This window comes from Thamnophis elegans, chromosome 16 (genome assembly GCF_009769535.1).
Source record: "Thamnophis elegans isolate rThaEle1 chromosome 16, rThaEle1.pri, whole genome shotgun sequence".
NCBI lineage: Eukaryota > Metazoa > Chordata > Lepidosauria > Squamata > Colubridae > Thamnophis > Thamnophis elegans.
In genome coordinates, this window is record NC_045556.1 from 15,870,586 (window position 1) to 15,896,558 (window position 25,973).

General features: G+C 44.5%; 1 protein-coding gene across 1 annotated transcript in view; it reads right to left on the reverse strand.

The window, feature by feature from the left end:
* Window positions 1–25,973, reverse strand: part of LOC116519576 (A-kinase anchor protein 13-like) — a 204,194-nt gene that overhangs the window by 43,315 nt on the left and 134,906 nt on the right. The window contains exons 8-9 of the mRNA XM_032233524.1: window positions 20,902–23,626; window positions 14,819–14,895 (exon numbers count right to left, since the gene is read on the reverse strand). Coding sequence (XP_032089415.1) covers window positions 14,819–14,895; window positions 20,902–23,626 — 2,802 coding nt within the window. The remainder of the gene's footprint in view (window positions 1–14,818; window positions 14,896–20,901; window positions 23,627–25,973) is intronic.

The window sequence follows — 25,973 nt, forward strand, 5'->3', positions numbered from 1 at the left end:
CCTGTTTCCTATCTTCTGGGTGAGAACTGTCACTCTCTGAAATGGCTGAAGCAATGGCACATATTCCCTGATACGCTTGTAAGTGTAGGAAGGTCAAAAGGACAGTTCCTCTTAACAGCATGAGAGATGCTTGCATCCTTTTTTCCTATGTGACCGGCCTTTTTAAACGTTCAGGCGTTAGAAGTGGGGCTTGCAAAATAACGTACCACAAACCAAGCTCTTGTGGAAAAAAGCTTCCTGGGTTTTTCAGTTTCCTTTCTTGTGCTGTAAATTTTACAACTGACCCTTTGAGAAAAAAACACTTTCTCCCCTTTTTTGTGAGCTACAGAGGTGGGTGATACATGAGAAGCATCGTGAAAGTTCCTTGTGTAAACTTTTTCTCCGTTTTACCTCCACCAGAACTTTACCTTAAGAGTTGTTACCTAAATATTCTGAGGATCCTGAAGAGGAACTCAAATGCTTTGGGCACCTATGAGAAGGAAGGACTCACTGGAGAAGAGCCGAATGCTGGGAAAGATGGAGGGCAAAAGAAGAAGGGGACAACAGAGAATAAAGTGGCTGGATGGAATCACAGAAGCAATCGGCATGAGCTTAAATGACTCCAGAGGATGGTAGAGGATGGGAAGGTCTGGAGGACATGTGGTCCATGGAATTGCGAGGGTTGGACATGACTTCGCAACTAACAAAATATTTGTTTGGGAAAAATCTCACCCAGGATATTGGCATCATTGTGCCTTGTAATAATGAAGCCAGTTAGTCAGTTAGCTTTTATACCTGGCTTGTGATTGTGGCTTATTAAGAAACCAGCCAGAGTTCAATGAAAAGAGAGGTGGAGCTTTAGAGAGCACCCATTGGTGGGTGGAGGTATCACATAGAGAGGGACAAATCCCAAGATCTATATACATCCAGGTAGTCCTTGACTTACAACCCATTCAAAGTTACTTTAAAAAGTGACTTATGACCAGATTTTTATACTTATGACCATTGCATGGTAATATGATCAAAATTTTGGCTGCTTGAGCCAAGGTGGCGCAGTGGTTAGAGTGCAGTACTGCAGGCTACTTCTGCTGACTGCCGGCTGCCAGCAATTTGGAAGTTCAAATCTCACCAGGCTCAAGGTTGACTCAGCTTTTCCATCCTTTGGAGGTGGGTAAAATGAAGGACTCAGATTATTGGGAGACAATATGCTGACTCTATAAACCGCTTAGAGAGGGCTGTGAAGCACGGTAAAGTGGTATATAAGTCCTAAGTGCTATTGCTATTTCCCTGGGATTCTCCAACATCTTGAGATGCCCTTGAGATTGAATTCATGGTAGACCACATTGCAGTTCATATCTCCATAGTACCTGATCCGATTTGCAATCTCTGATATATGATACCCATGTGCTATAGCTGTTGCTTGAAAACTGGAATGTATTTATGGACAGTTGCGCATGTGATCGCCATTTGTGACCTTTCCAGGTAGCTTTCTGCCAGGCAAAGTCAACGGGGGAAGCCAGATTTGCTTAATGGCAGCATGATTCACTTAATAACTGAAGTCATTCACTTAACGACTGTGGTCCTAAAGATCATAAATGGGACAAAACTCACTTAACAACTGCCTTGCTTAACAGTGCAAACTTTGGGCTCAACTGGGGTCATGAATTGAAGGTCAACAGTAGAGTAGCTCCCTCTACATTAAACCATCCATCAGACATTAGGTATACTTATTGGCAGTGGAATTCTAGACTCAGTGAGTCTATCAAAATGTAGACAGTTGGCTCCCCTGCGTTTGGGTCCCTTTCTGGTTTTACCAAATTGAGAGCGGATAAAAGTGCTCCTCCACATGTCACTTACTGTTCAGTTGCCCCAAAATGAGGAACCAATGCAGCAAAGCTTAAAACGAGATTCAAGACAGAATATCAGGATGAATTGACCATCCAGTAGCTTCACTGAGCATTGCAATGGAGTCAGCTATAAGCAAATCGGGCAGCTGCATAGTTGGGCTGTAGATGGATGGATGGATGGATGGATGGATGGATGGGTGGGTGGGTGGGTGGATGGACGGACACACAGACAGATGGACAGACTGAAAGTCATAGACAGACAGACAGAGATGATAGTAGATAGATAGATAGATAGATAGATAGATTAGAAGATAGATAGATAGATAGATAGATAGATGACAGACAGAAGACAGACAGACAGACAGACAGACAGACAGAGATTTTTAACCCAACATTGCTTGGAAAATCTCCTTTTTAAGTCATGTTTTTTTCTGTTTTGCCCTTGCCTTTATATGAAGCAACCTTATCCAAAGGGGAAAAAAAATATTTCTTCCAGATTACATAATGCGGTCATCTGTTTTGGTAATGTCCAGAGCTTTCGAGCCCTTCTCCTCCCATCCAAGGCAACTGTCCATATTGATAAGTCAGCATTTGTTCTTTGAGGTCAATCCCACATTTCCTTCCCTGCATTAAGGAGAAAGCTAACTGCCACTTTGAAGCGGAGCAGAACCAGAGTTTCATTTCATGCATGGAACAGATTTGGTGGCAGGGAACAGGATTTAAGGGATTCTCAAGCATGGTTCGGTTTTTCCAAACAGGTTTTGCATCTAGCAGCAATAATATCAAAACCTAGGCCTATGAAACAGTGCTATATTTCCTGCTCAACAGATGCTTAGATTTATCCATTTCTGTGGTTCATCGGAATGGAGCTTTGATTTACTAAGGCAAAGGTTCCCCCTGTGTGCTAGTCATTACTGACTCTAGGGGCAGTGCTCATCTCTGTTTCAAGCCGAAGAGCCAGCGCTGTCCGAAGACGTTTCCGTGGTCATGTGGCCAGCATGACCAAATGCCAAAGGGGCACGGAATGCTGTAACCTTCCCACCAAAGGTAGTTCCTATTTTTCTACTTGCATTTTTACATGCTTTCGAACTGCTAGGTTGGCAGAAGCTGGGGAGAAGAAACGGGAGCTCACTCGTACATAGCACTAGGGATTTGAACCACAGAACTGCCAACCTTTTTGATCAACAAGCTCAGCGTTTTAGTCACTGAGTCACTGCATTAAATAAATTTAATATTTAACCACAAAGTAGTATTGCTAGGCCTAATGTCAAGCGCAAGAAATCAGGAAGGAGTCCAGGCAGTTCAAATGAATAGATAGATTTAACCCGAGCTTAAAACTCCCTACAAGAATCTGACCTACTAAAGGTCAAAGAAAATTGCTGGGCAGATAATAAGAGTCAACTCTTAATTCCAGATGGGCTACACTCAGATCTATTGTGTGTACAATGGAACTCGAGACTGCTGATGCCTTTGGACCCTCTCTCTGGGGCTCAGCCTGGTCATCTCCTACATCCAGTCACTAGTTACAGAATTAAGCAGTTGGGATGGCAAAGCCTCCCTCTGCACACAGCCAACACTCTAGAGAGTGTCAGAACCATGGTAGAACCAAATGTCCATCAAAGACAAGACCTCCCCTCACATCATGCTGCAATAATCTTGCCTGAGTATCTCCAATGATCTACTGAACATGCCTGAGTTACCTCTCAATGCATTCTTGTTATATGGGGGAAAGTATGTGAAGGTAATTACAGTCTGCTTCATTCAAAATAAAATACACACATATTATGTACTTCCTTAGCTAACCATTTCCACACATAAAGAGCCAGAACAACAGATTTTGGCCACCCAGATAACGAAATATAAACTAAGATAGTCTGAAAACCCATGATTACTGGGATTGAACCAGCCTAGGTTAACACATTGTACATCTCAAAGAACCTTTAGAGTGGAGTTCCATCAGGAAACCAATAAGTTGGGAGAGAAAACATGTGCTAAGAACAGATGCACTACACTGAAAAACTTCACAATGGTCTGGGGAAAAAAAACCCATTTATTCATAGAACATGGAATAACAGAAGTGAAAAGGATTTGGAGGTCATCTAGTCCAGCCTCCTGCTCAAGGACACCACCACAATCAAATGGTGGTCCAGTATATTTTTTGAAAACCTCTCACTAAAGAATTAAAAATATCAGCTGCCCTAATACTCCTGTTTCTTCCAAATAGCTTCCTCTATTATATGAAGGATCCTATCGGAGAAAAGATGATTGTAGATGTGAGGAAGATTAAACAATGATTTAAAACTTGTCAAGCTATTCTAGTTACCATCATGTCATCTTTCCGGTATTATGCCCCAGGGACTTAAGATGCTTTTCTGGACTTTATGACATCATCCCTTCCTTAGAACTTCTGGTTACTCCTTCTGTCCTATGATCCATTTCAACCAAGGCCAGCTACTCTGTCATTTTTTATTTTTCTCTGAGGCTAAGAATTGTGGTTGGAGTTGCTTAATATGCACCTCTTAGTAGTAGATGTGTACCTTGTGGACCCATTTCCAGAAGAAGGGACACAAACCACAGGAAGGCAGGTTTTCCAAAAGTACCCCTTTCCCTAGATGGACTTTAAGTGTTGAGCTTCTGAGCATTACCAATGCATCTTGGGATGATCCATATCCCTCCCCTGCAAAACAGCTCCTTTTTAGCTCTACTAAGAGGCCATTCCTTGCAAGCAGAGGGAAGAACAATGCTCTTCGTTGTTCGGAGGGTCCTTTTCATCCCTAATGGCTGTTTTTCCCCTAAAGCAGGCAACCTTGAACATTCAAAGAGCCACAAAAGGTCCTAACTGGAAGCTCCCAGTTCAGTTCTGGAGTCGTTCCCCCACCATAGAGTCTCCTCCTAGCGCAGCGTCCTTTTTCCTCTCTGGACCAGAATTAGGTTTCCACACCATAGAGTCTCCTTCTAGTGTGGTGTTTTTCTTCCCTTTTACCAACCAGAGACAGGGAGCTGCAGGTAGAGGGATGAAAGAGCCACATGCAGCTCCAGAGCTGCAGGTTCCCAACCCCTGCCCTAAAGCTTATGTTGCCCTTTCTTTGTTGGCTGAAAGCAGGGGTGAAATCAGCAGGTTCTGGAGAACAGGTAGCAGAAATTTTGAGTGGCTCAGAGAACCAGCAAATGCCACCTCTGCCTGGGCCCCAGAGTGGGTGGGAATGGAGATTTTGCAGTATCCTTCCCTTGCCACACCCACCAAGCCACACACCACGCCCACCAAGCCACGCCCACAGAACTGGTAGTAAAAATTGAAATTTCACTACTGTCTTGAAAGTATCAATTGTGCCATGCAGAAGGCGTCAAGGGCCACCAATGGAAGAAAGAAAATAGACGAGATAAATATGGGAAGCGAGTTAAGGAAGAAGCTTTTTTTCCCCCCACATCTATAAATTGACTTTTGCTTTCCTTTTTGAAAAAAATAAATAAATTTAACTCCCTTTACCCCAAATCATCACTGTTGTGTCCTTAGTTGGACCACCGCGTGCCTTTCCTGGTGCAGAGAGCAGTTCCAGAAGAAAGAAGGCAAGAGAGAAATCTTTTTCCTTGCTCAACAAATAAACCAATCTGAAATGGCCAGATTTGTTCATTCAAAGAGCTTTAAACCTTTGCATCCTAGACTATCCCAATATAACAGCTGCCCTCTTTCTTTATACAGTGTTCTGTTTCTTTAGGACCGGGTATGTATTTTTACAAGCATATCAGATCTCACATATCCATTCATGCCAAAACACCTGCAAATAGAAATGGGTGAAGTATATTTTTGTTTCCCAGCAGAACTGATAAGAACATATAAACACCGGAGGCATGGCTGAGTGTGTGGAATGCATGTGTTTGTTTATTTTCTTTGTGGAATCCTTTGTGCTCTCCAGAGCTTGTTCATTTGTTTGAAGGCATTTCATTACCCAACAAGGTTACATCATCAGTGCTAGTGATAGTGCTAGCACTGATATGAACCTAATGGTGTTCCTGAGCCATTTTTCAGAGAGCCTCCAAATTACCAGCCGGCCTAAACACACTTGCAGCTCCCAATCTAGGTTTAAAGATGCAGGATCAAAAGGAATCATGATCAGTGGTAGGGGGTTCTGCAAATCTAGATCTGCTCTTCAATTCCAAGTTATCCATGGGAGACAAATCGAGACTGTTTCAACCCAAACTCACAACAAGGTCAAAACCTTGAATCAAAGCAATCAAGTCAGATTTCAACTGCAAAGCAGAATGCTTCTGTCTCTTCCTTGCTCTTAATCATCTCACCAGCGGCATGACAAAGTTTACACATGATATGTATATCTCTCTACGTCTATCTATTTAATACTATGTATACCATCTATATCTACATACCTATCTATATCTATTTCACACTATATATGTGTGTGTAGAATAGAAGAATAAGAAGAGAAGAGAATAACAGAGTTGGAAGGGACATTGGAGGTCTTCTACTCCAACCTCTCAGCCTATACCAGTGATGGCTAACTTTTTCTGGACCGAGTGCCCAAATCACAAATGCACGCACACAACAAAATGAAATGTGTGTGCAGCCCCTGTGCATGCACACATAGACCCCTGCATGGCTACGTGCCCCCCCCCACATGTGCCCCACACACCCCATGCATGCACGCCTACCTCCTGCATGCCCCCCCGGTGCATGAGCAGCAGGGGACCCGACAACCAGCTGGCCAGCAGGAGGTGCGCACGCATGCGCAACGGAGTTGAACTGGGGCGATGGCTCGCATGCCCACAGAGAGGGTGCTGCGTGCCACTTGTGTATAGGCTGGTGGCCATTACCAGCTTATACCATTCAGACAAATGTACACGTACATGTATCTGTATCAAATCTTATTCATTTGAGGGTTATCTCACATATCTCAAGCACATTTCTGCAGTTTTCTAATGCGGTTAATGCAGTGTAATCTGCTTGTTGGCTATTAAGTTCTCTCTCTTCCACACTGAGCAACAGGAAATTGCGGTTGCTGGTCCTGCAGCAAACTTTCCATTTGCCTTGGCATTCCTAATGTCATACCAGAAAGATCAGTTAAAAGGAATATTTGAAGGAGAAGGGGGGGTGGGGAAAGACTGGCCCACACAGTCATTTCCACCAGCCTCTTTCACGCACCAAACCTCAAGACGTGTCTCCAATCTGATTCATTCTAACTCAACCACCTGACAAGCAAGGAAGGGTAGCTACCTCCTCCTTTTTGTCTTGCAAGCCAACAAGCCAGCTACCCAATGAAATCCTCACAGTACTACCTGCTAGAAGCCGTTGTTTGTTAAAAGAGAGCAATTGCCAAGACCTAACATAAAACCACAGATCAAAGTTTATTCATCTGGAACTTTCTGGCAGGCAGCGCTGGTCTTTCTGTTCAAAGCAACGCTCAGAGATTAGTCACCCAAATATCTATAACAGATCAAGAGGCAGGCTGAGTGAGCCTACCAACGCCTTTTAATTCTCTAATCTTCTAATAAAAGGGAGGTGTTTTAAGATAATACACATTTGATTATCGAGGGCTAGTTAGACAACCGACGTATCACCACAAGCAGATGATAACAACTAGTGGATATGGAATTATCCCCCAAAGCCGAGAAGACCTTTGGTGGGGAAACCCCTAGTTGCAGAATAGATCTGATGCACAAAAACACATCCCGGAAAAGGTAAATATATTTTATATTGTAACCAAGAACCCCATGTGAATATCTGTTAAGCCACCAACAAACAATCACAACCTAAGGAAGGAATTTATGCCTATCTAATCTAGGTAAAGTTAAGGTTCCCCTCGCACCATACATGCTAGTCGTTTCCGACTCTAGGGACGGTGCTCATCTCTGTTTCAAAGCCCAAGAGCCAGCCCTGTCCGAAGACAACTCCGTGGTCTGTGGCTGGCATGACTCAATGCTGAAGGTGCACAGAATGTTGTTACCTTCCCCCAAAGGTGGTTCCTATTTTTCTACCTGCATTTTTACGTGCTTTCAAAACTGCTAGGTTGGCAGAAGCTAGGGGAAGTAACGGGAGCTCACTCCATTACGTGGCACTAGGGATTGGAACCGCTGCACTGCCAACCTTTCTGATCAACAAGCTCAGCGACTGAGCCACTGAGCCACCGCATCCCTCCTAATCTAATCTACATGAATGCAATGGTTTGGAGACTGATCAAATCCTCAGTTTGACACCCAAGGCAGGCTGGAATTTAGCGAAGTAGCAAAAAATCACACCTCTAGTCCACCCCACTTCAATCCCTTAATCTGCAGTAGGGGGAAAGATTTCATAATATCCATCTCCTAAGATTGTTATTTATATCCCAACAAGGGTAAGACATGAAAAGCATTTGAAAGGTTATACAGAAAGCTGTCTTGTTTTACTTTTACAATCTCCTCCAAGAACCAGGGAATAGCCTGGTTTATTATTAATAGATTTAAATTACATAGTATGCTTAACTATGGCTTCCATAAACATGTAACAACGATTGGTTGTGTTCATACAATATCATCACTCTTTAACAACCCCATAATCTCTTGCGGGGTCGAATCTGGGCAACTGAATGGAACTTACTGGCCGGATGCCCTTCCTGATGCCAATGCTGAGATTTGTTCAGCAGATATATTCCCATTGTGCTCAGAGAGAGAAATATCTGCCTCTACCTAGGATTGAACTTATAACTTTCCTGATTATGAGGAGAGAGCTCTACCTCTAGGCCACTCCTGTATTCATACAAAATGATGAATCTGAACCAAAGCAACCATGGTTTTGCATGATGTGGGAAGACACCAGGCTGCTCTAGGAACAAAAAGACGGAGGATCAAATGTGCCCTCTACCATTAAATTAAACCGGTGATTCTCCCTCCTCTCTTTACTCTTTGCCCCACCCAAAGTTCTTGTGAATCGTGATTTCCATGAAAGAATAAATACCATTTTCAAAAAAACATGAGGTCTGTTCCTCATGCACTAGTCTTATATTCAAGACTAAGAAAGCAAAATGTCATTCAATTGCCTAATTAGCAATAGCAATAGCAGTTAGACTTATATACCGCTTCATAGGGCTTTCAGCCCTCTCTAAGCAGTTTACAGAGTCAGCATATTGCCCCCACAGTCTAGGTCCTCATTTCACCCACCTCGGAAGGATGGGAAGGCTGAGTCAACCTTGAGTCGTGAGATTAGAATCGCTGAACTGCAGTTAACAGTCAGCTGAAGTGGCCTGCAGTACTGCACCCTAAACACTGCGCCACACTCAGCTCAGAGATTAGCTTTCAAGAGAAGCCGGAATTCCTGTGCACCATTTTTTGAAATGTTCCTTCAGCCTTCCTTCCTTCCTGGCTTGCAATGTTGATTGGGAATGACAGCAATGTTGATAGGAGGAGAAGAAGATGGGGATGTGGTTAGGAATCAATAATCCATATAGGGGATGTCAAGTTGAATTTTAAAAAAACCTGCTATACTGCGGCTTCATAAATTCTCAATAGCACAATATTGCATATTAGTCATAAAGCAAAACCAAAGAGAAGAAACCAACAGCTGCTTCTTCAGCCAGCAGCAAAGCTAATGGGCGGCCTCTCATCCTTTCTGCAAGCCTCCCCTCCTCCCCACCCTCCAGTAATTTTCTGACACACAACACGTAATCCAATTTATGGAAACCATTGCCACGAGATGCGATTAGTGTGGTTGGTTTTTTTTCTAAAAATTACCTTCGTTAAAAATACACGAAAGATTGGACGTGACTAATAACCACAACCTGTAGAGACGAAGAACACACACACAAAAAAAGAAAGAAAGAAAGAAAAGCTTCTCTGTATGGAGGACACTGCATTTGAGAGCATTATTAGTCAGGGTCAAAAGCAAGAGCAGGCCCAGGATGATGGGGTCCTAAAATCCAGCGTAGATGGAAGGCACCACCCTCGACTCCCAAACAGCTCACTTTTTAAAGCAATGTGGGCTTTTGAGCTGAGAGATTAGCCGAGCAATAATATGCATCACTGGTGGGTTTCAAAAATTGTTCGAACCTACTCTGTGGGTGTGGCCTCCTTTGTGGGAGTGGCTTGCCACCCATGTGACCAGATATGAAATTATGAATTAGTACTTAGGTCAGTCCAAGTAGCTATTCAGAAACTCTGCGATTGAAGCATGCAAGTCTTAAAGCTGTCAAGTTACAAGATCCTTGCACCCCTAACCCTTTAGGAAAAAAAAACTAGGGGTCTTCAAACCTGACAGCTTTAAGACTTGTGGACTTCAACTCCCAGAATTCCTCCTCCAGTCACGTTGGCTCAGGAACTCTGGCATTGAAGCATGCACGTCTTAAAGCTGCCAAGTTACAAGATCCTTGCACCCCTAACACTTTAGCAGTGGTGGGTTTCAAAAATTTTGGAACCTCTTCTGTAGGTGTGGCCTGCTTTCCGGGTCCACTGGTGGAATCTCTTCTAACCGTCCGGTAGATTTGACGAACCGGTTCTACCGAATAGGTGCGAACTGGTAGGAACCCACCTCTGATATGCATCCTCTAAGAAAATAACAAATTACAGAACTAACCTACTTCTTGATAAGCTAGAAAGAAATAGTGGGATAGATAGCATCACCATCAGATAGATTTGTAACTGGCTGACAAACCATATCAACGAGTAGTCCGTAATGGTACTACGTCTACGTGGAGGGACGTAAGCAGTGGGGTAACACAAGGTTCCGTCTTAGGCTCAGAACTCTTCAATAACTTCATAAATTACTAAATAAGGGACTAGAAGGAGTCCTACCAAATTTGCAGATGATACAAAGCTGGCAGGAATAGCTAACCCCCTAGAGATCGGCTCAAGATCCAGATGGATTATGATAAACCTGAACACTGGGCCCTATCTAACAAAATGAAATTCATGCAGAGAAAAGTCTTACACTTACAGTAGGTAAGAAAAACAAAAAGTACACCTATAGACTGGGTGAACCAGGCTTAATAGCAGTAATTGTGAAAGGAATCTTGGACTCTTGGTGGACAATCAATTAAATATGAGCCAGCAGTGTGCAGCGGCAGCCAAAAAAGCCCATGCAATCCTAAATTGCATTAACAGAGGCATTCAATCAAAATCAAGTGAGGTACTAATACCGCTCTATAAAGCCTTAGTAAGACTTCCTTCCCTTCACTGGTGGTCTTCAAAGGGGATTCCTCAGAGGATGCAATTTTCAGTGTGATGGATCGCCAATGAATGTTTTGCTTCTGGAAAAAAGCACGCTCATACTAGGACTTAATTTCAGGCATTGGGCCCTAAAGTGTAATCCATAAAATCACATGGGACAGAATTCAAGGTAATATAAGAAGCAATGGTTGATGCATTAACAGAAATTGCATTAACAGAGGGATACACTCAAGATCAAGTGAGGAACTAATACCACTCTAAAAAGCCCTAGTAAGACCACACCTAGAGTACTGCATCCAGTTTGATCACTACACTATAAAAATATGTTGAGACTCTAGAAAAACTGCAGAGAAGAGCAACCAGGATGATTAGGGGACTAGAGACTTAAACATATGAAGAACGGTTTGCAGGAACTGGGCCTGGCTACTCTAGCGAAGAGAAGGACAGGGGAGGCATGAGAGCAGTCTTCCAATATTTGAGGGGCTGCCACAGAGAGGAAAGAGTCAAACTATTTTCCAAAGCATGGCAAGGCCAGAGAAGGAATAATGGATGGAAACTGACCAAGGAGAGATTCAACCTAGAATAAGGAGAAATTTTCTGACAGTGGGAACAATCAACCCATGGAACAGAAGTTGCCTTCGGAAGTTGTGGGAGCGCCATCACTGGAGGCTTTTAGGAATAGATGGGACTGCCATTTGTCAGAAATGGTATAGAGTCTCCTGCTTGAGCGGGGGGGTGGGGGTGGGGGTTGGACTAGATGATCTGCAAGGTCCCTTCCAACTCTGTTAGTCTCTAATCAGATCCAGGAGGGGAAAATCTTGCTGTGCTTCTTCACATTATTACAAAATCTCAGTTCCTTAAACCTTACGCTTTAATTATGATCAATGCCTCCCCAGTCCCCCCCCCCCAAAAAAGCTAGGTCAATCACCTCCCCAACTGAAAATCAAAAGGCTAAGCAACATATCGAACTGACGGCTGCCATTGATCTAGAAAATGTTTGCCTCGCTTTCAAAGGAGCTCAGTTCTCTCAAATTGCTCTCACGTCTTATTGTGATGCAATGAGCCAAAAGAAGAGCACATTGGGGTCATTTGGACACAAACTTCTTCATTCTCAAAACATACGAGAACCGAACAGAGTTCTTAATGTGACTGGGGAAGCATCTGACGTGCTTTAAGAAGAGTGGGTGGACAGGGAAAACTTCTCATCCAACATCAATGTAAAGAAGATCAAAGCCACCTGCTGCTGAAGCTAAAAAGACCAGAGTAGAAGACCAACTGGAAGCTCTGCTGTAAGTATTTATTTAAAGCATTTTCCATTCTGCCCTTTGGTTTGATATTTCAAAGTCTACATATAATTAGTCACAAAACACAACCAACTGCCGCTAATAGCAAAGTATCAAGGAGACTTTGAACAGCAAGAAGCTTTACAATTGCAGGAGGGTGGCCATCCCATCAGCTACTTCTCTGAAGACTCTTGCAATAAAATAATGCACATCAATTTGTCCATAAAAGACAATCACAAAGCCTAAGCACTTCATAAAACAAGTCGCAAGCCCTAAGCACGTCATCGTGTGAAAATCTATATGTAAGTTTCCAGTGAGCGAGTGGTGTGCAGCGGCAGCCAAAAATGCCAATGCAAACCTAAATTGTATTAATAGGGGGATACAATCAAGATCAAGTGAGGTACTAATACCGCTCTGTAAAGCCCTAGTAAGACCACGCCTACAGTACTGCATCCAGTTTTGGTCACCTCACTATAAAAAATACGTTGAGACTCTAGAAAAAGTGCAGAGAAGAGCAACCAGGATGATTAGGGGACTGGAGGCTAAAAAATACGATGAATGGTTGCAGGAACTGTGTATGGCTAGTGTAGTGAAGAGAAGGACCAGGGGAGATATGATAGCATCCTTCCAATATTTGAGGGGCTGCCACAGAGAGGAGGGGGTCAAGCTATTCTCCAAAGCACCCAAAGACCAGACAAGGAATAATGGATGGAAACTGAACAAGGAGAGATTCAACCTAGAAATAAGGAGGTACTTTCTGACAGTGAGAACAATCAACCAATGGAACAATCAGCCTTTGGAAGTTGTGAGAGCTTCATCACTGGAGGCTTTCAAGAAGAGAGTGGAGTACCATTTGTCAGAAATTGTGTAGGGTCTCCTGCTTGAGCGGGGGGTTGGACTAGATGACCCATAAGGTCCCTTCCAACTCTGTTACTCTGTTAAACAAGTCACAAGCCCTAAGCACCTCATCATGTGAAAACCTAAATGTAAGTTTCCAGTGGGCCTCACTACTGGCTATGCTCTATATATTCCACACTACTATCTCCATACAGCCCTTGGCCAGCCCAGAAGAAGAATTGGCTTCCTTCAAGGGGAGCATGGAACCAATAGCAGAAGACACAAAACTCTCACCAAGAACAGCCAGTTAAAATAGAAGACCAACTTTTCCATCCATCAGAAACAGGCCTGAGCACTAAGGGCCGTTTCCTGCCCCCATCTCTCCCCGCAATGAAGGCTTCTTCCTGCCACCATCCAACTGATCCCATCCTTATTTCATATGCCTAAAACAACACTGCTATGTCCATCACCTTCCAAATCAGCAACTGTAGGAACTGTTATCCTTCAAAAGGCCCAGAGGGACAACTAGGATGTAACTGTGGCCAGTGCTCAAAGATCCTTGCTGTTAGGTGACCCAAATCCAAACAAATAGACTTGTGTGAATCGTGCTGCACCAGATCCAGCCAAGCCACTCAGAGGCACCTCAAACTGCAAGACGGAGAGTAAATAAATGTAATAATAAGAACAACAACAACCCAGACTTAACAATTGTCAATAAGAAAGACAAAAAAGTCTGGATAGTGGATGTTGCAGTACCTGGAGATAGCAGAATAGAAGAGAAAGCACTGACGAGGATAACACAATACAAAGACCTGCAAATGGAAACAGAACGACTGTGGCAAAGGCAAGCAAGGGTGGTACCAATAGTAAGAGGCCCTTGGGTGCAGTCCCAAAATAACTGGAGCACCATTTGAACACCATCGGCATTGACAAATTCTCCATCAGTCAATTGCAAAACCAACTGTACTCGAAACAGCTTCCATTCTGCGACAATATCTGTAACACCATCAAAACATCCACATTTGTTTATCCCAGGTCCTTGGAAAGAACTCGATAGTTAGACAAAAATGCCAAACCCAGTTCTGAATATCTGGCTGACTGTGTGACAAACCATAACAACAACAACAACAACAACTTGCATGGATGCTTAGAAATTCTATTCAAGATGCCTGAAATCTTTCAAGCCAATGTGGGATAACTTTCCCAAATGGCAAAGGTTTATTCATTCATTCATTCATTCATTCATTCATTCATCCAATTTAAAGATTGTCTGTCTCATTCACAGAGCAGATTGGAAGAGTCATTCATTCATTCATTATGTTTAATTCAGTTCTCAAAGTTGCCAAGTCAGAGAGAGGGTCACCAGAGAATTTTCTCAAGTAGTGATGGCACCCATCCTCAAGTAGAAAGACAGTCCTTCCTGCAAACCAATTGCACAAACCCCCCAAATCATGAATTAATCAGCTTAAACTATCTTTCGACCATCAAGCTACTGAAACTCCAGGCGCGCAGAGAGATGCTTCAGAAAGCAATAATTTCAGAAAATAAAACCAACATAGAATTTTTAAAAAGGAAGAGCTGCTTCCTCGTGATTAAAGACCAAAATAAACAAATAAAAATAAACAGGAGGAAATTAGTTCTGCGAGGGGTCATGTGCATTTTTGTTCCTCAATCAATGGCTGAAGCTCAGCGGTGGAAGATGGGGGGGGAGGGGGGAAACCTTACCGTTTCTTCAGAAGTAATGTTCTCAGTTAGATCTGTCAGAAAATCCATTTCTTCTTCAATTTTCATTTCCAGAGAATCTGCAGAAAAAAAAAAGAGAGAAAGAGAAAAGTTCATCTTTCTTTTAATAATTGTTCCAGTGCATCAGTGTTAAAACAGCATAGATGGTGTCCCTTCCATTTCTGCTACAGCTTTCCTTTTAGATCATTCTATAACTTCCCAATTCTTCCCCTCCCACCCCACCTCACCCCACAACCTTTTCCGGATAATGCTGATCCAGGGGTGTAATCCAGCAGGTTCTGACAGATTCTGGAGAACCTATAGTGGAAATTTTGAGTAGTTCGGAGAACCGGCTGGCCCCAGAGTAGAGTGGGAAATGAGATTTTGCAGTATTCTTCCTCTGCCACGCCCACCAAGCCACCTCCACAGAACCAGTAGTAAAAAAAATTGAATTTCACCACTGTGCTGATCCCTGCATATTGCCTTTTATGCAGTGGTGGGATTCAAATAATTTAAAAACCGGTTCTCTGCCCTAATGATTTCTTCCAACAACCAGTTTGCCAAACTGTTCAGAAAACTAACAACCGTTTCTCTAAAAGTGGTGCGAGCTGCCTGAATCCCACCACTGCTTTTACATCACCTGTTGCATTGCTGTCCCAAGCTGGGAAGTTTGGTTCATTTGATGTCCTTCTGAAACAGCTCTGCTTTTCTCAACCAAAGAGGGCAACACCAAGAAGTGACAGAAAGAGACAGACAGACAGACAGACAGACAGACACCAGCCACTGCAATCTGGAATTTGGAAGGCAGGGGAGGAAAGGATTGGTTTGAGTGGCTTCCCTCACCACCACCCTTAACCTGGTGTTTTGGTTGCGCCCTAAGGAATATATATTTCAGGGGATTTGAAAACTTCAATTGCTTTTTTTTTCAATAGCCAAAGCTTTCTGGTTCCATAAAATGGATTGCCTCTTTGTAGGAAGGGAGGTCTCTAATCTACTGTATTGGGTGGAAAAAACAGGAAACACTGATTTGTTTTCTGATTTTCAGTGAGAATTAGGTTTGTTTAACAGGGAAACAGAAATAAATCAGATTTCTTGGAAAGCTGACTATCATAACTTCTTTAAAGACCAAAGGGATACTAAGAAGGGGAAATTAAGCCACAAGAAAAGCCACAGATGATGCTTGCAGATAATAAATCCATGGTATCAGACAACAGTCAAAGGCACTCTGTGGAACTGAATGCTCCACAAGAGATTTCTGCTCACAGAAAGCAACCAGCTTCCTTCCTTAGTCTTTTTTTTCCTGATATGTTAATTTTCTCTGTGTTAAGAAGAATATTGATAACAACATTAAAAATGCTTTGCTGTTTCATACTGATCTGGCTAACTAACAAACCCTGAGCTACTGGCATTTCTGCTGCACGTAGGCACAATTTTTAAGATGCCAATCATAGGCAAAGAGCTAGCTGCAGAAAAGGTAGAGAGGAACCTCTGAAAAACCAAAGTGAAGAACATCCTCTGTGAGACTCTCAACTCATGTCAGCTTCAACCCGTACAAGAAGCCAATCGCAGCCATGTAGCTTCTTCTGGTGTAAGGAATGAGTATTACATATCTAAGAAAACTGGTGCCAACGACACTGGTCTACAAGGATCAATGATCACACCCACACAAAACGGGTCAAGGCTCTTCCAAAGTGGCATCGTCCAGATGTGTCGGGAATGCAACTCCCAGAATATTCTATCCAGCATCGTCTTGCTGGGCATTCGGGAAACAGCAGCTCCAACACATCTGGAGGGCACCAAGTTGGGTGGAGTTGGACAAACCTGGAATCAACAACATCAGGCCAGATGATCCTCAGGCCTAGCAGATGTCATGTGTTTACAATATCATTTCTAAGGAAACCAAACTGCAGACATCTTTTTGGAGATGAAGAGTTTTTCTAGTTTCCATTTATCGTGTTATACTTCAGCAAACAGTAACTTCGCTAGTGATTTGGTAACATTGGTTTACTTAATATCTGTGAGCTGCTGCATCATCTTCTGCAAAGCACTCAAAAAAAGCTCTCATTAACTCCCTAAGATTTAGAAAACATTAAACAACTAGCAAAGAGGGGTAGATTTGGGGCCTAATAAGCAAAACCAGAGGGCCGCAGTGGCTCAGTGGCTAAGATGCTGAGCTTGTCTATTAGAAAGGTGGGCAATGCGGCAGTTCGAATCCCTAGTGCCACGTAACGAGAGAGCTCCCGTTATTTGTCCCTAGCAGTTCAAAACTATGTAAAAAATGCAAGTAGAAAAATAGAGACCACCTTTGGTGGGAAGGTAACAGTGTTCCTTGCACCTTTGGCATTTAGTCATGCCAGCCACATGACCACGGAGATGTCTTTGGACAGTGCTGGTTCTTTGGCTTTGAAATGGAGATGAGCACCGCCCCCTAGAGTCGCACATGCGAAGGGAACCTTTACCTTTACCTTAAGCAAAACCAACTTACATTTCGAACAAACATTTAGGAGTTTGGAACACACAGGCACTTCCTTTCAGTCTTCTCTCGTGTAGGGAAAGGGGGAGATTTGCAAGGGAAGCTATTTCAGATGATCCAGAGCAACATTTTTGCCAGCTCTCACAATGGCATCAACAACAACAATGGTTGGGGGGGGGGGGGAGAGAACGAGAAAGGATTTGAGAATCGGGGGGGGGGGGGGAGAGAAGGAAGGCGTTTGTAAGCCTGTGTGTTTGTTTTGGTGCAAGAGTGGCTACGTCTCCTCAAAGTCACAGGGGAGAACAGCATGCCTTGGCAAGAAAGAACAAGCTTAGCTTGAGCTCAGAACAAACAACGCATGCTTGGCACGAGAGAGGGGGGGGGAACCGCAAGCGAACAAAAAAGAGGTGGGTTGGATTTGATATCCCAGAGGGAGAGAAGGGGAGACGACATGCTGGGCAATTCAAGGCAGCGGCTCACTTCTTTCCCATTTCACATCCGTCTTTCTCATCAAGTCACCTACAGAATCTCTCTCGGTGAACGGACAGACGCACAGTTTAGGACTACTTTCCTCGCTCCCCCCTTGAGGTCTCCGCATACACACACCTTTCTCAGTTGGCTCCTGACGCTCCCCACAGGTTCTCTGGTTCCTTGAGGCCATTTCTACTACCTCGATACATGTGGACAGAAACACTTGTGTTTGCTGTGTTCCGGGGCACGGCGGAGACTCCCGTTTAATCCTGTTTCTCCAGTTGCTCTGGAGCTTTCCTGAACGACGCAGCCTCAGCATCGTGGCTGGCAGCAGGTGCAAAGCAGGAAGTGCGCCTTAATTACCGGTGCCCAATTCCCAGCCCCCCCCCGCACCTTCAGTTTTCAGCCTTCCCCACATATTCAACGCAAAGCAGTTTTGAAGCCAAAGCAGCTTCCAGCAAACACAACCCACAGTCCCACTACATGTCTCTTTTCAAGGCCCTCTCACTCTACAGCAAGATTTTTTCAACAGGCCTTTCTTTTCTTTTCTTTTTTCTTTTTCTCTCTTTCTCTCTCTTTCTCTCTCTCTCTCTCTCTTCTCTCTCTCTCTCTTGTATAAAGTAAAAGGCAAAGGTTCCCTTTGTACGTATGTGCTGATCGTTCCTGACTCTAGGGAGTGGTACTCATCTCCGTTTCAAAGCTGAAGAGCCAGCTACTTGCATTTTTACGTGTTTTCAAACTGCTAGGTTGGCAGAAGCTGGGACAAGTAATGGGAGCTCACTCCGTTACAGGGCGCCAGGGATTCGAACTGCCAAACTGCCAATCTTTCTGATCAACAAGCTCAGCATCTTAGCCACTGCGTCCCATATGTATGTATGCATGCATGCGTGTGTGTGTGAATGTACGTAGGTGTACACACACACACACAAACACACACACACACACACACACACACACATATATATATATATATATATATATATATATATATATATATATATATTTATATATGTCTATCTATATCTATATCTATATCTATTCTATATCTATCTATCTATCTATCTATCTATCTATCTATACATACATACATACATACATACATACATACATACATACATACCATTCCTTAGTGCTTAAACATTGTGTTGTCTGGGTATTTAATTAAAAGATTCCATTCTTACTCTCCACCACTTTTTTCCAACCACGGGTAAAATAAGCTCCATGTTTGATAATATTCTGTGTCTTCTGGTGACATCTAAAAAGTTTAGGCTGCATTTTTAAAAACAAAGGGTTTTTATAATCATCTGGGAGCCAAGCAACAAACTCAGAAGACCAACCTCTGCTTACAAAGCATGTTTTTTTTTTAAATTTAAGTTGGCCGTTCATCTGTTGTGCAACCGAGGTTTGCTCCTTCTTTCTGGAGGCTGCCCCGTTGAATAAACAGCCAGAGTTTAAAGGGGGTGAGGGAATAAATTTAGGAGGCTGCCACTGAAGTCCAAAAGGAGGGATCAACCGCACGGCTTCACCAGGATTGCATGACAGCCCCACTCCCCAATATGAGATCAAAATATCAAGCCACCGTAGGCCACAAAAATAAAATGGAGCTCGCTGGACGCCAAATGCTGTCACGCAGGGCCTGCGAGCAGCTGTTATGTTTTTTTTCCCAGGCTGAAGGGTGCTCCTTTCAGTTTTGTTCTTGTGAAAAAAAAATATTCTTGTACACTCCCTGCCTCCACTAGTCCCCAAGCAGCAAATGTCCCAGTTTATCATACTATTTGCAGTTCGTCCTGGGATGACGGGGCAAGCCATGAGGGGGGACGGGAAGGCAGAATCCTTCATGTTGCATTTTTAAAAAAAATGAAAGCGTGTGCCCAACGTTGGTTCAATCTGTCATGTTCGTTCAGTTTCAACTTACGGGGAAATTTGCTGGTACTAATTTGCAGCAGATCAAACTTAACTGGGGGAGGAAGAGAGGCCTCCACACCTGCGACTCCTCAGGGCAAGCCACATAATAGCAGCAGGGAGAGAGATCAGCTGTTTTCTTCTTCTTTCTTTTTAAACAGCTGTCTGAACAGGTGGAGCCACGAAAGCTTGCATTAAACTATCATTAAGCCTTGCCAACAATTATGCCTCTAGGTTTTACAGCTCAGATGGAAGGGTGGGAGGGAAGGAAAGGCCTTTCCTTCATTCTCTCACCACCTTCCTCGCTCTCACCTTTAAAAAAAAGAGAGAGAGAGAAAAAAAAAGCAAAGAAAACAATATGCTCTAACAACTCCTGTTACAGAAGAGGCAAAATGGTTTTAAGAAGGAGTCCAACCGGTCTGCCTTGATCCTTCAGGTCCTCGCTTGTCAACGTTGCTCTCTCGCTAATCAAACTCCTCCGTCCTGGCCTTTTGTTTTCTCAAGTCGGAAATAAAGGCTTGAAGCCCAGCAAATACACACACACAGAGATGCACACACACATATATACAGACATATGAAGAGTGGGTACCCTAATTGGCAAAGATTTTGCAAAAGCAGAAACGGGGCCAAGTTAAAAAAAAAATAAGTTAGCTTTCCTGTGACCTCAAACTACCAATTGGACCCGAGCCATTGGAGAAAGCCGCTTTTAGAGCTTGAGCAGCTGAGAGGCAAAAGTTTAACCCGTTGCTCTGTGGTCTTCTCTGAGCATGTCAAGCCAGTGTGAAGCATGGAAACCTCGCAAGACCTCAGGCACCTGTTCTGGAAGGAAGGCTGCTCTCATACAACACCTCCTTAGTCTGTCTCCTTCTTAACAGATGCTTTGTAGGGCAGATGACGAGACCTTGATGACAATTTAGAAGGGAAAGACTCCAAAGGAAAGAAAGGAGTCAGGTTGGAAAGCAGTTGTGCATTTCAAGCAACTGACAGCCTGACGTTTAGTTGTGCAAAAGGGGAGAGAGAAGTTGAGGCAACCAGGCTACAGACTTCCCAAACCAAGAAATAGGGAGCAATTGCTTGCTTTTCTCCTCTCCACCTTCTTTCTAGCTTTGTTAGTTACATCCTTTCAGCAAACAGAGCCCCCTCTCCAACTATCCTCACTTGTCATCTTCCCACCCGCCCCTTCTGCTGGCCTATTGAAGAAAACTGAATCACACCCTTTTTCCCATTTTCATTTTCTTACCTGCAACAGGTGAAGAGCCCGTTAGTTCCAATGTTGCAGGGTTCATTTTGCTACCAGGCTGTAAAGGCAACTCCTCTTTCACTCCATTAAGGAGAGAACCAGGGTCTGAGCTGGCCTCTACCGAGCAGGGGACTTCCACGGGATTTCCAGCGAGAGATTCCAGAGGGACATGTGCTTCTGCTGGCAATATCACTTGACCGGGCGTTGGGTCAGCATTATCCAATAGAGGATCAGGTTCCTGAGCAGATTCTTTCGTTCCAACTTTGTCCAACTGCTCGGTTGCGGGAAGAGGGCAGAGAGGCAAGGGAAGGGATTCCGGATCCTCTTGGCTAGTCCTCCTCCTGTTCCCTTCTTCCGACTCTCCTGGCTTCGTAACGTCCATTTCACAAGCCAACGAAGGCGTTTCGGGACCAGAATCACAGTCACAAAGGGGCTCTTCAGCAATTGGCTGAAGTAATATTCGGGAAGGAGTGTTTTCCACTTCCCCCTCCTCTCCATGCTGTGAAAGGCCAGTTTCCATGGCCAGTTCAAGAGCCGCCAGAGGAGCTTCGATCTCATCCAAGGTGCTGCCAGCTGGAGAGGAGGCTGCCGGCCCAGCTGGACCAAGTTCAAGTCTTGCGTTCAGCATGATCTCAGGGGAAGGAGTCCCCCTGTCGCATAGAGAAGGCTCTGGAGGAACATCTCTGGCCACCTCTACCTTTACTTGCTCCTCAGGTTCCAGACTGGAGGCTTTCTCCTTTAAGCCGGGCTCAGCATTGCTCCCATCCACCGGCTGCTCTTCACCCAGATCACAAGGAGGCGATTGCACAAGGGCTCCTGGAGGGAAACTCTCCTCTGTCTTGCCAAGCAGTTCCTTCTCGCCTTCAGGCAGCTGTGAAGAGCTGTGCTCCTTGCCTTCCTCCCAGCCAACCACCAGAGCAAGAGACGGGGCTGCCAGATCACCCTGCTCTGGGCTTCCCTGTTCAGCCACTCCAGTCAGCCGCTCCGCTGCTTCTGCTGCCTCTGCTGTTATTGCTGCTCCTACTTCCTGGTTTTGTTTGGAGCTTTGATTCAGAGCAGCAGAGGGTGTGCCCATGAAATGCTCCTGACTACATTGGGTGCCCTCACCAGACAAAGACAGGGCAAGGCTCTCCAACGGCGAAGGAGCTTCCTGGCCAACAGAGGCTGCTCTAGCATTGTCCTTCTGCGTAACCATCAACTGAGCTTCCTGAATAGCTTTCTCCACCAGCAAGGCTGATGTCAGAGCTATGCGTTTTTGGAGGCTTTCGCCAGATTGATCCAGTTCCTCTATGCTTCCTATCCTCTCTGCTGGTCCACAAAGAGGCTTCTCAAGATCAGAGGGCAGCATAAGAGAGTTGAGGGCATCTGGAGGCGATGCAGGGCCATCAACTGGATCTGTGTGTGTCTGCAGTCCAGAGGAACTGAACTCTTGGTCCTTGCCAAAGTCCAGTTTCTCATCCAGGTGTGCAACAAGAAACTCCTGACCAACCATGGTAGGATCGGCATTTCCTTCAGTCTCTAATGGTGTCAGGTCAACTACTTTTTGCTCACTCTGCTCTGTAGCTGTGGTCTCTGGGATATCAGTTGCACTACAGGCAGCCTGGGACTGCACACTTGTTGGGCTCATCCTGGGGTTTCCAACGTTGCCATCTAGAGGACCACTCAGCCCTTTGTTGCTCAAATCCAAAGCACTGTTTTCAATAACCTTCTCTGCATCTTGATCATTCACTTCCATCACAGAATGATGCTCCAGAGAAAAGCCAGAGATGTCTTCAAGGTTTTTGGACAACTGTTCTATTCCAGGGTTTGGAGCAATGTTCTCCTTCTCCTTCTTCTCTGGCTCCTCTGACTGTTTTGCAGTAGTGTTTTTTGGTCCACTGTTGATACGATTTTCTGCCCCAGTCTCTTTGTCCCTTCCATTGTCAACAGAACTAACATCTGTAGTAGCAACCACATCTACAAGACCATCTGGCACTAACATTGGCTCATTCTCGTCTTTACAGGCAACTGTAGGGTCACCAAGGAAGAAGGCAGCAGGATTGATTTGGGATGCAACAAATAATGGCACCACTTCCATAGCCGTTGTCCCGGAGGGCTCCACATCAATGTCCCCCTTTTCCATATATGGTTGGGACGTCACATTAACATCTATGCCCCCTGTGCAGCTCTTGCATTCTCCTTGTCCCATATTTACATTAGTGTCCTCGCAGGAGGCTGGGGGTGTATTTTCAGTTATTCCTGATTCATCCAGCTGCACTTCCTGGAAGAGATTATTTTCTTCACGTAAGCTCCCTTGTTCCAAAGTATGACCAGAAGAGCTCATTCCAGCTTCCTTGTTGGCACTTCCAAAGGAGGGGAGGCCAGCAGCATCACAGAAGGTCCTCTTGCTATCATGTCCTTCCAACGCTGTCTCAGCAGAGTCTCCAACAGAGGATAAACACTCCCCTTCCTCTTTGTGTGGCAATGTTTCGCCCTCACAGGAAGTCCTTTGGTTCTGCATTTCCTCTTGTGATGCGCCTAAAAGCTCTTCTGGTTGCTGGGAGGTGCCTTCCTCCCCAAGGCAAACAAGGGGCGAGATCTCTAGAGGATCAGAAGACACTGGTTGAGTGGCTCCAACCATCAATACATCCAACCCATGTTCTGCAGCAGCTTCAACACCTTCAGGCACAGCACCCAAATCACAGTCCTCACAGGTCTTCCCTGGACAATGGTCTTCATTCACATTCTAGAAGAAAAGAACATTTTTACTATTATTTTTAAAAAGCGGGGAGCAGTTACAATATACTTTTTTTCTTTTGAAAATCCAAATTAAAGGAGCAATTAAGATGCAATATCTGGTTTGGTTTGTAATTTAACTAAGTAGATTAAGTTACTTTCTTCTCCACCATTGTTGACTGGAGAGTCAATCTCAGTGGGAGGAAAAGACCACAGTACAGGTAGTTCTCAACTTACGACCACGATGGAGCCCAAAATGTCTGTTGTTAAAGAAGACATTTGTTAACAGCAATAGCACTTAGACTTATATACCACTTCACAGCCCTCTCTAAGCAGTTTACAGAGTCAGCCTCTTGCCCCCAACAATCTGGGTGCTCATTTTACCGACCACGGAAGGATGGAAGGCTGAGTCAATCTTGAGCCTGATGAGATTCGAACTGCCAAGTTGCAGGCAGCGGCAGTCAGCAGAAGTAGCCTGCAGTACCGCATTCTAACCACTGTGCCACCGAGACTCATGCTTAAGTGAGTTTTGCCCCGTTTCACGACCTTTCGTAAAAAAAATGGTTAAGTGGATCACTTCAGCTGGTTAAGTTAGTAACCCGGTTATAAAGTGAATCTGGCTTCCCTCCCTTGACTTTGCCCGTCAGAGGGTCGCGCAAGGCGATCCCATGACCCTGGGACACAGCAATGGTCGTAAGTATGAACCAGCTACCAAGCATCTGAATGTTGATCACAGGGATGCTGCAAAGATTGTCACTGTGAAAAATGATCATAAGTCACCTCGTGCTGTTGTAACTTTGAACAGTCACTAACAGAAGTGTTGTAAGTCGAGGACTACCTGTATAGGTAGTCCTCGACACCCACCCATGTTCCTTGCTGCTTTTGAGCCTGAGACGGCCACAGTGGAGAAGGGAGGCGGGGTTGCTTTGCAAACCGCCTCCTCCTGTTCTCTAACAGGAAGCCTTTTTTCCACTTTGGCCTGAATCACAACCACCCTTTCTTCTGTTCCACTTCCAAGCAAGTTTTGTTGCTTTCAGCTTCTGGCACTCTCCTTACCTGAATTCTTTAGATAGGTAGATTCCACTAATAATTGACTAGACTAGACCAGCCTTACCTGACCAGGTACTCTCCCAGTGGGTTGGGACAGCATCTCCCATGCTGGCAGGGAATTCTTAGAATTGCAAACTGCCTATCTATCTCTGGAAGGTATCAGGATGGCAAATAGTGACTCTGGGTTACTCACCCCAAAATTAGATGAGTATGGCTGGTTTTGTTCCCCCTAGCTTCTTTTTCCTTTCCTTTTTCTCACAATCTTTCCTCCCTCCCTCTCTTTCTCTGTCTCTCCCTCACTCTCATTTCATTTCTCTCTCTTTCCTCTCCTATCCTCTCTCCTCTCCTTTTTATCTCCTTTTTCTGTCTCCTCGCTCTTCCCCTTCCTCTCTCCTCTCTCTCATCTCCCTTTCCTCTCTCTCCTTTTCTTTTTCTCTCTCTTCTCCTTTCTCTCTCCTCTCATTTTCCTCTCTCTCTCTCTCCTCTCCTTTTTAATCTCCCCACTCTCTCCCTTCTCCTTTCTCTCTCCTCTACTTTTTCTCTCTCCCCTCTCTCTATCCACCCTCTCTCCTCTCCTTTCTTTATCTCCCCTCCCCTCTCCTCCCTCCCTCTCTCTCTCTCTCTCTCTCTCCCCTCCCCTTTCTCCCCACACTAATCCAGGAGGGACCAATATTTTTTTTTCTTATCAGGAATCTGATCTCTTGCATGCATTTTGAAATAAGGCCCAAGGTCGGATGGCATCAGCCTGAAGATCCCGTGCCTTTATAACACCATTGGGTACCAATTTTACTGGGCATGAGCAAAGACCTCCTATGTACATATTCGGGCGGGGGGGACCAAAAAGTTAAGTACTGATCCATCCAAACGCCCTCAGTTCCAACTGAGCCTCAAATAAAGAAAGCTGCTGGAGACTTCAGCCCAACCAGAAGGAAACGCTTTGGCTGGGAGCCCTCAGCAGATGCAGCAGACACAAACACTTGTGCTGGAACGCAAAGTGACTGGGGGAAGGGAGAAAGGGAAGGAAAGAGAAAAAATGGGAGGGGGAGGAAGAGAGAATATTAAGATTTTACTGCCATCCTCTCAATGAAGTCATCCTGCTTCCCTAGGCTGAAAAAGACAAATCCTTCTTCTCCAGGAAGTGAAGCGTCTTTCAGCTAACCCTGACTGAACTAAAACTGAAATCATTAAAGGCTCCCTGGCCCAGATTCAAATTAGATTAGATGTGAAACAAACCAGGTCTCTTGATGGAAGGCCATCTAAACATAGCTTTTCCGACTGGTGACACATGATGTATCCCCTCCAGTGCG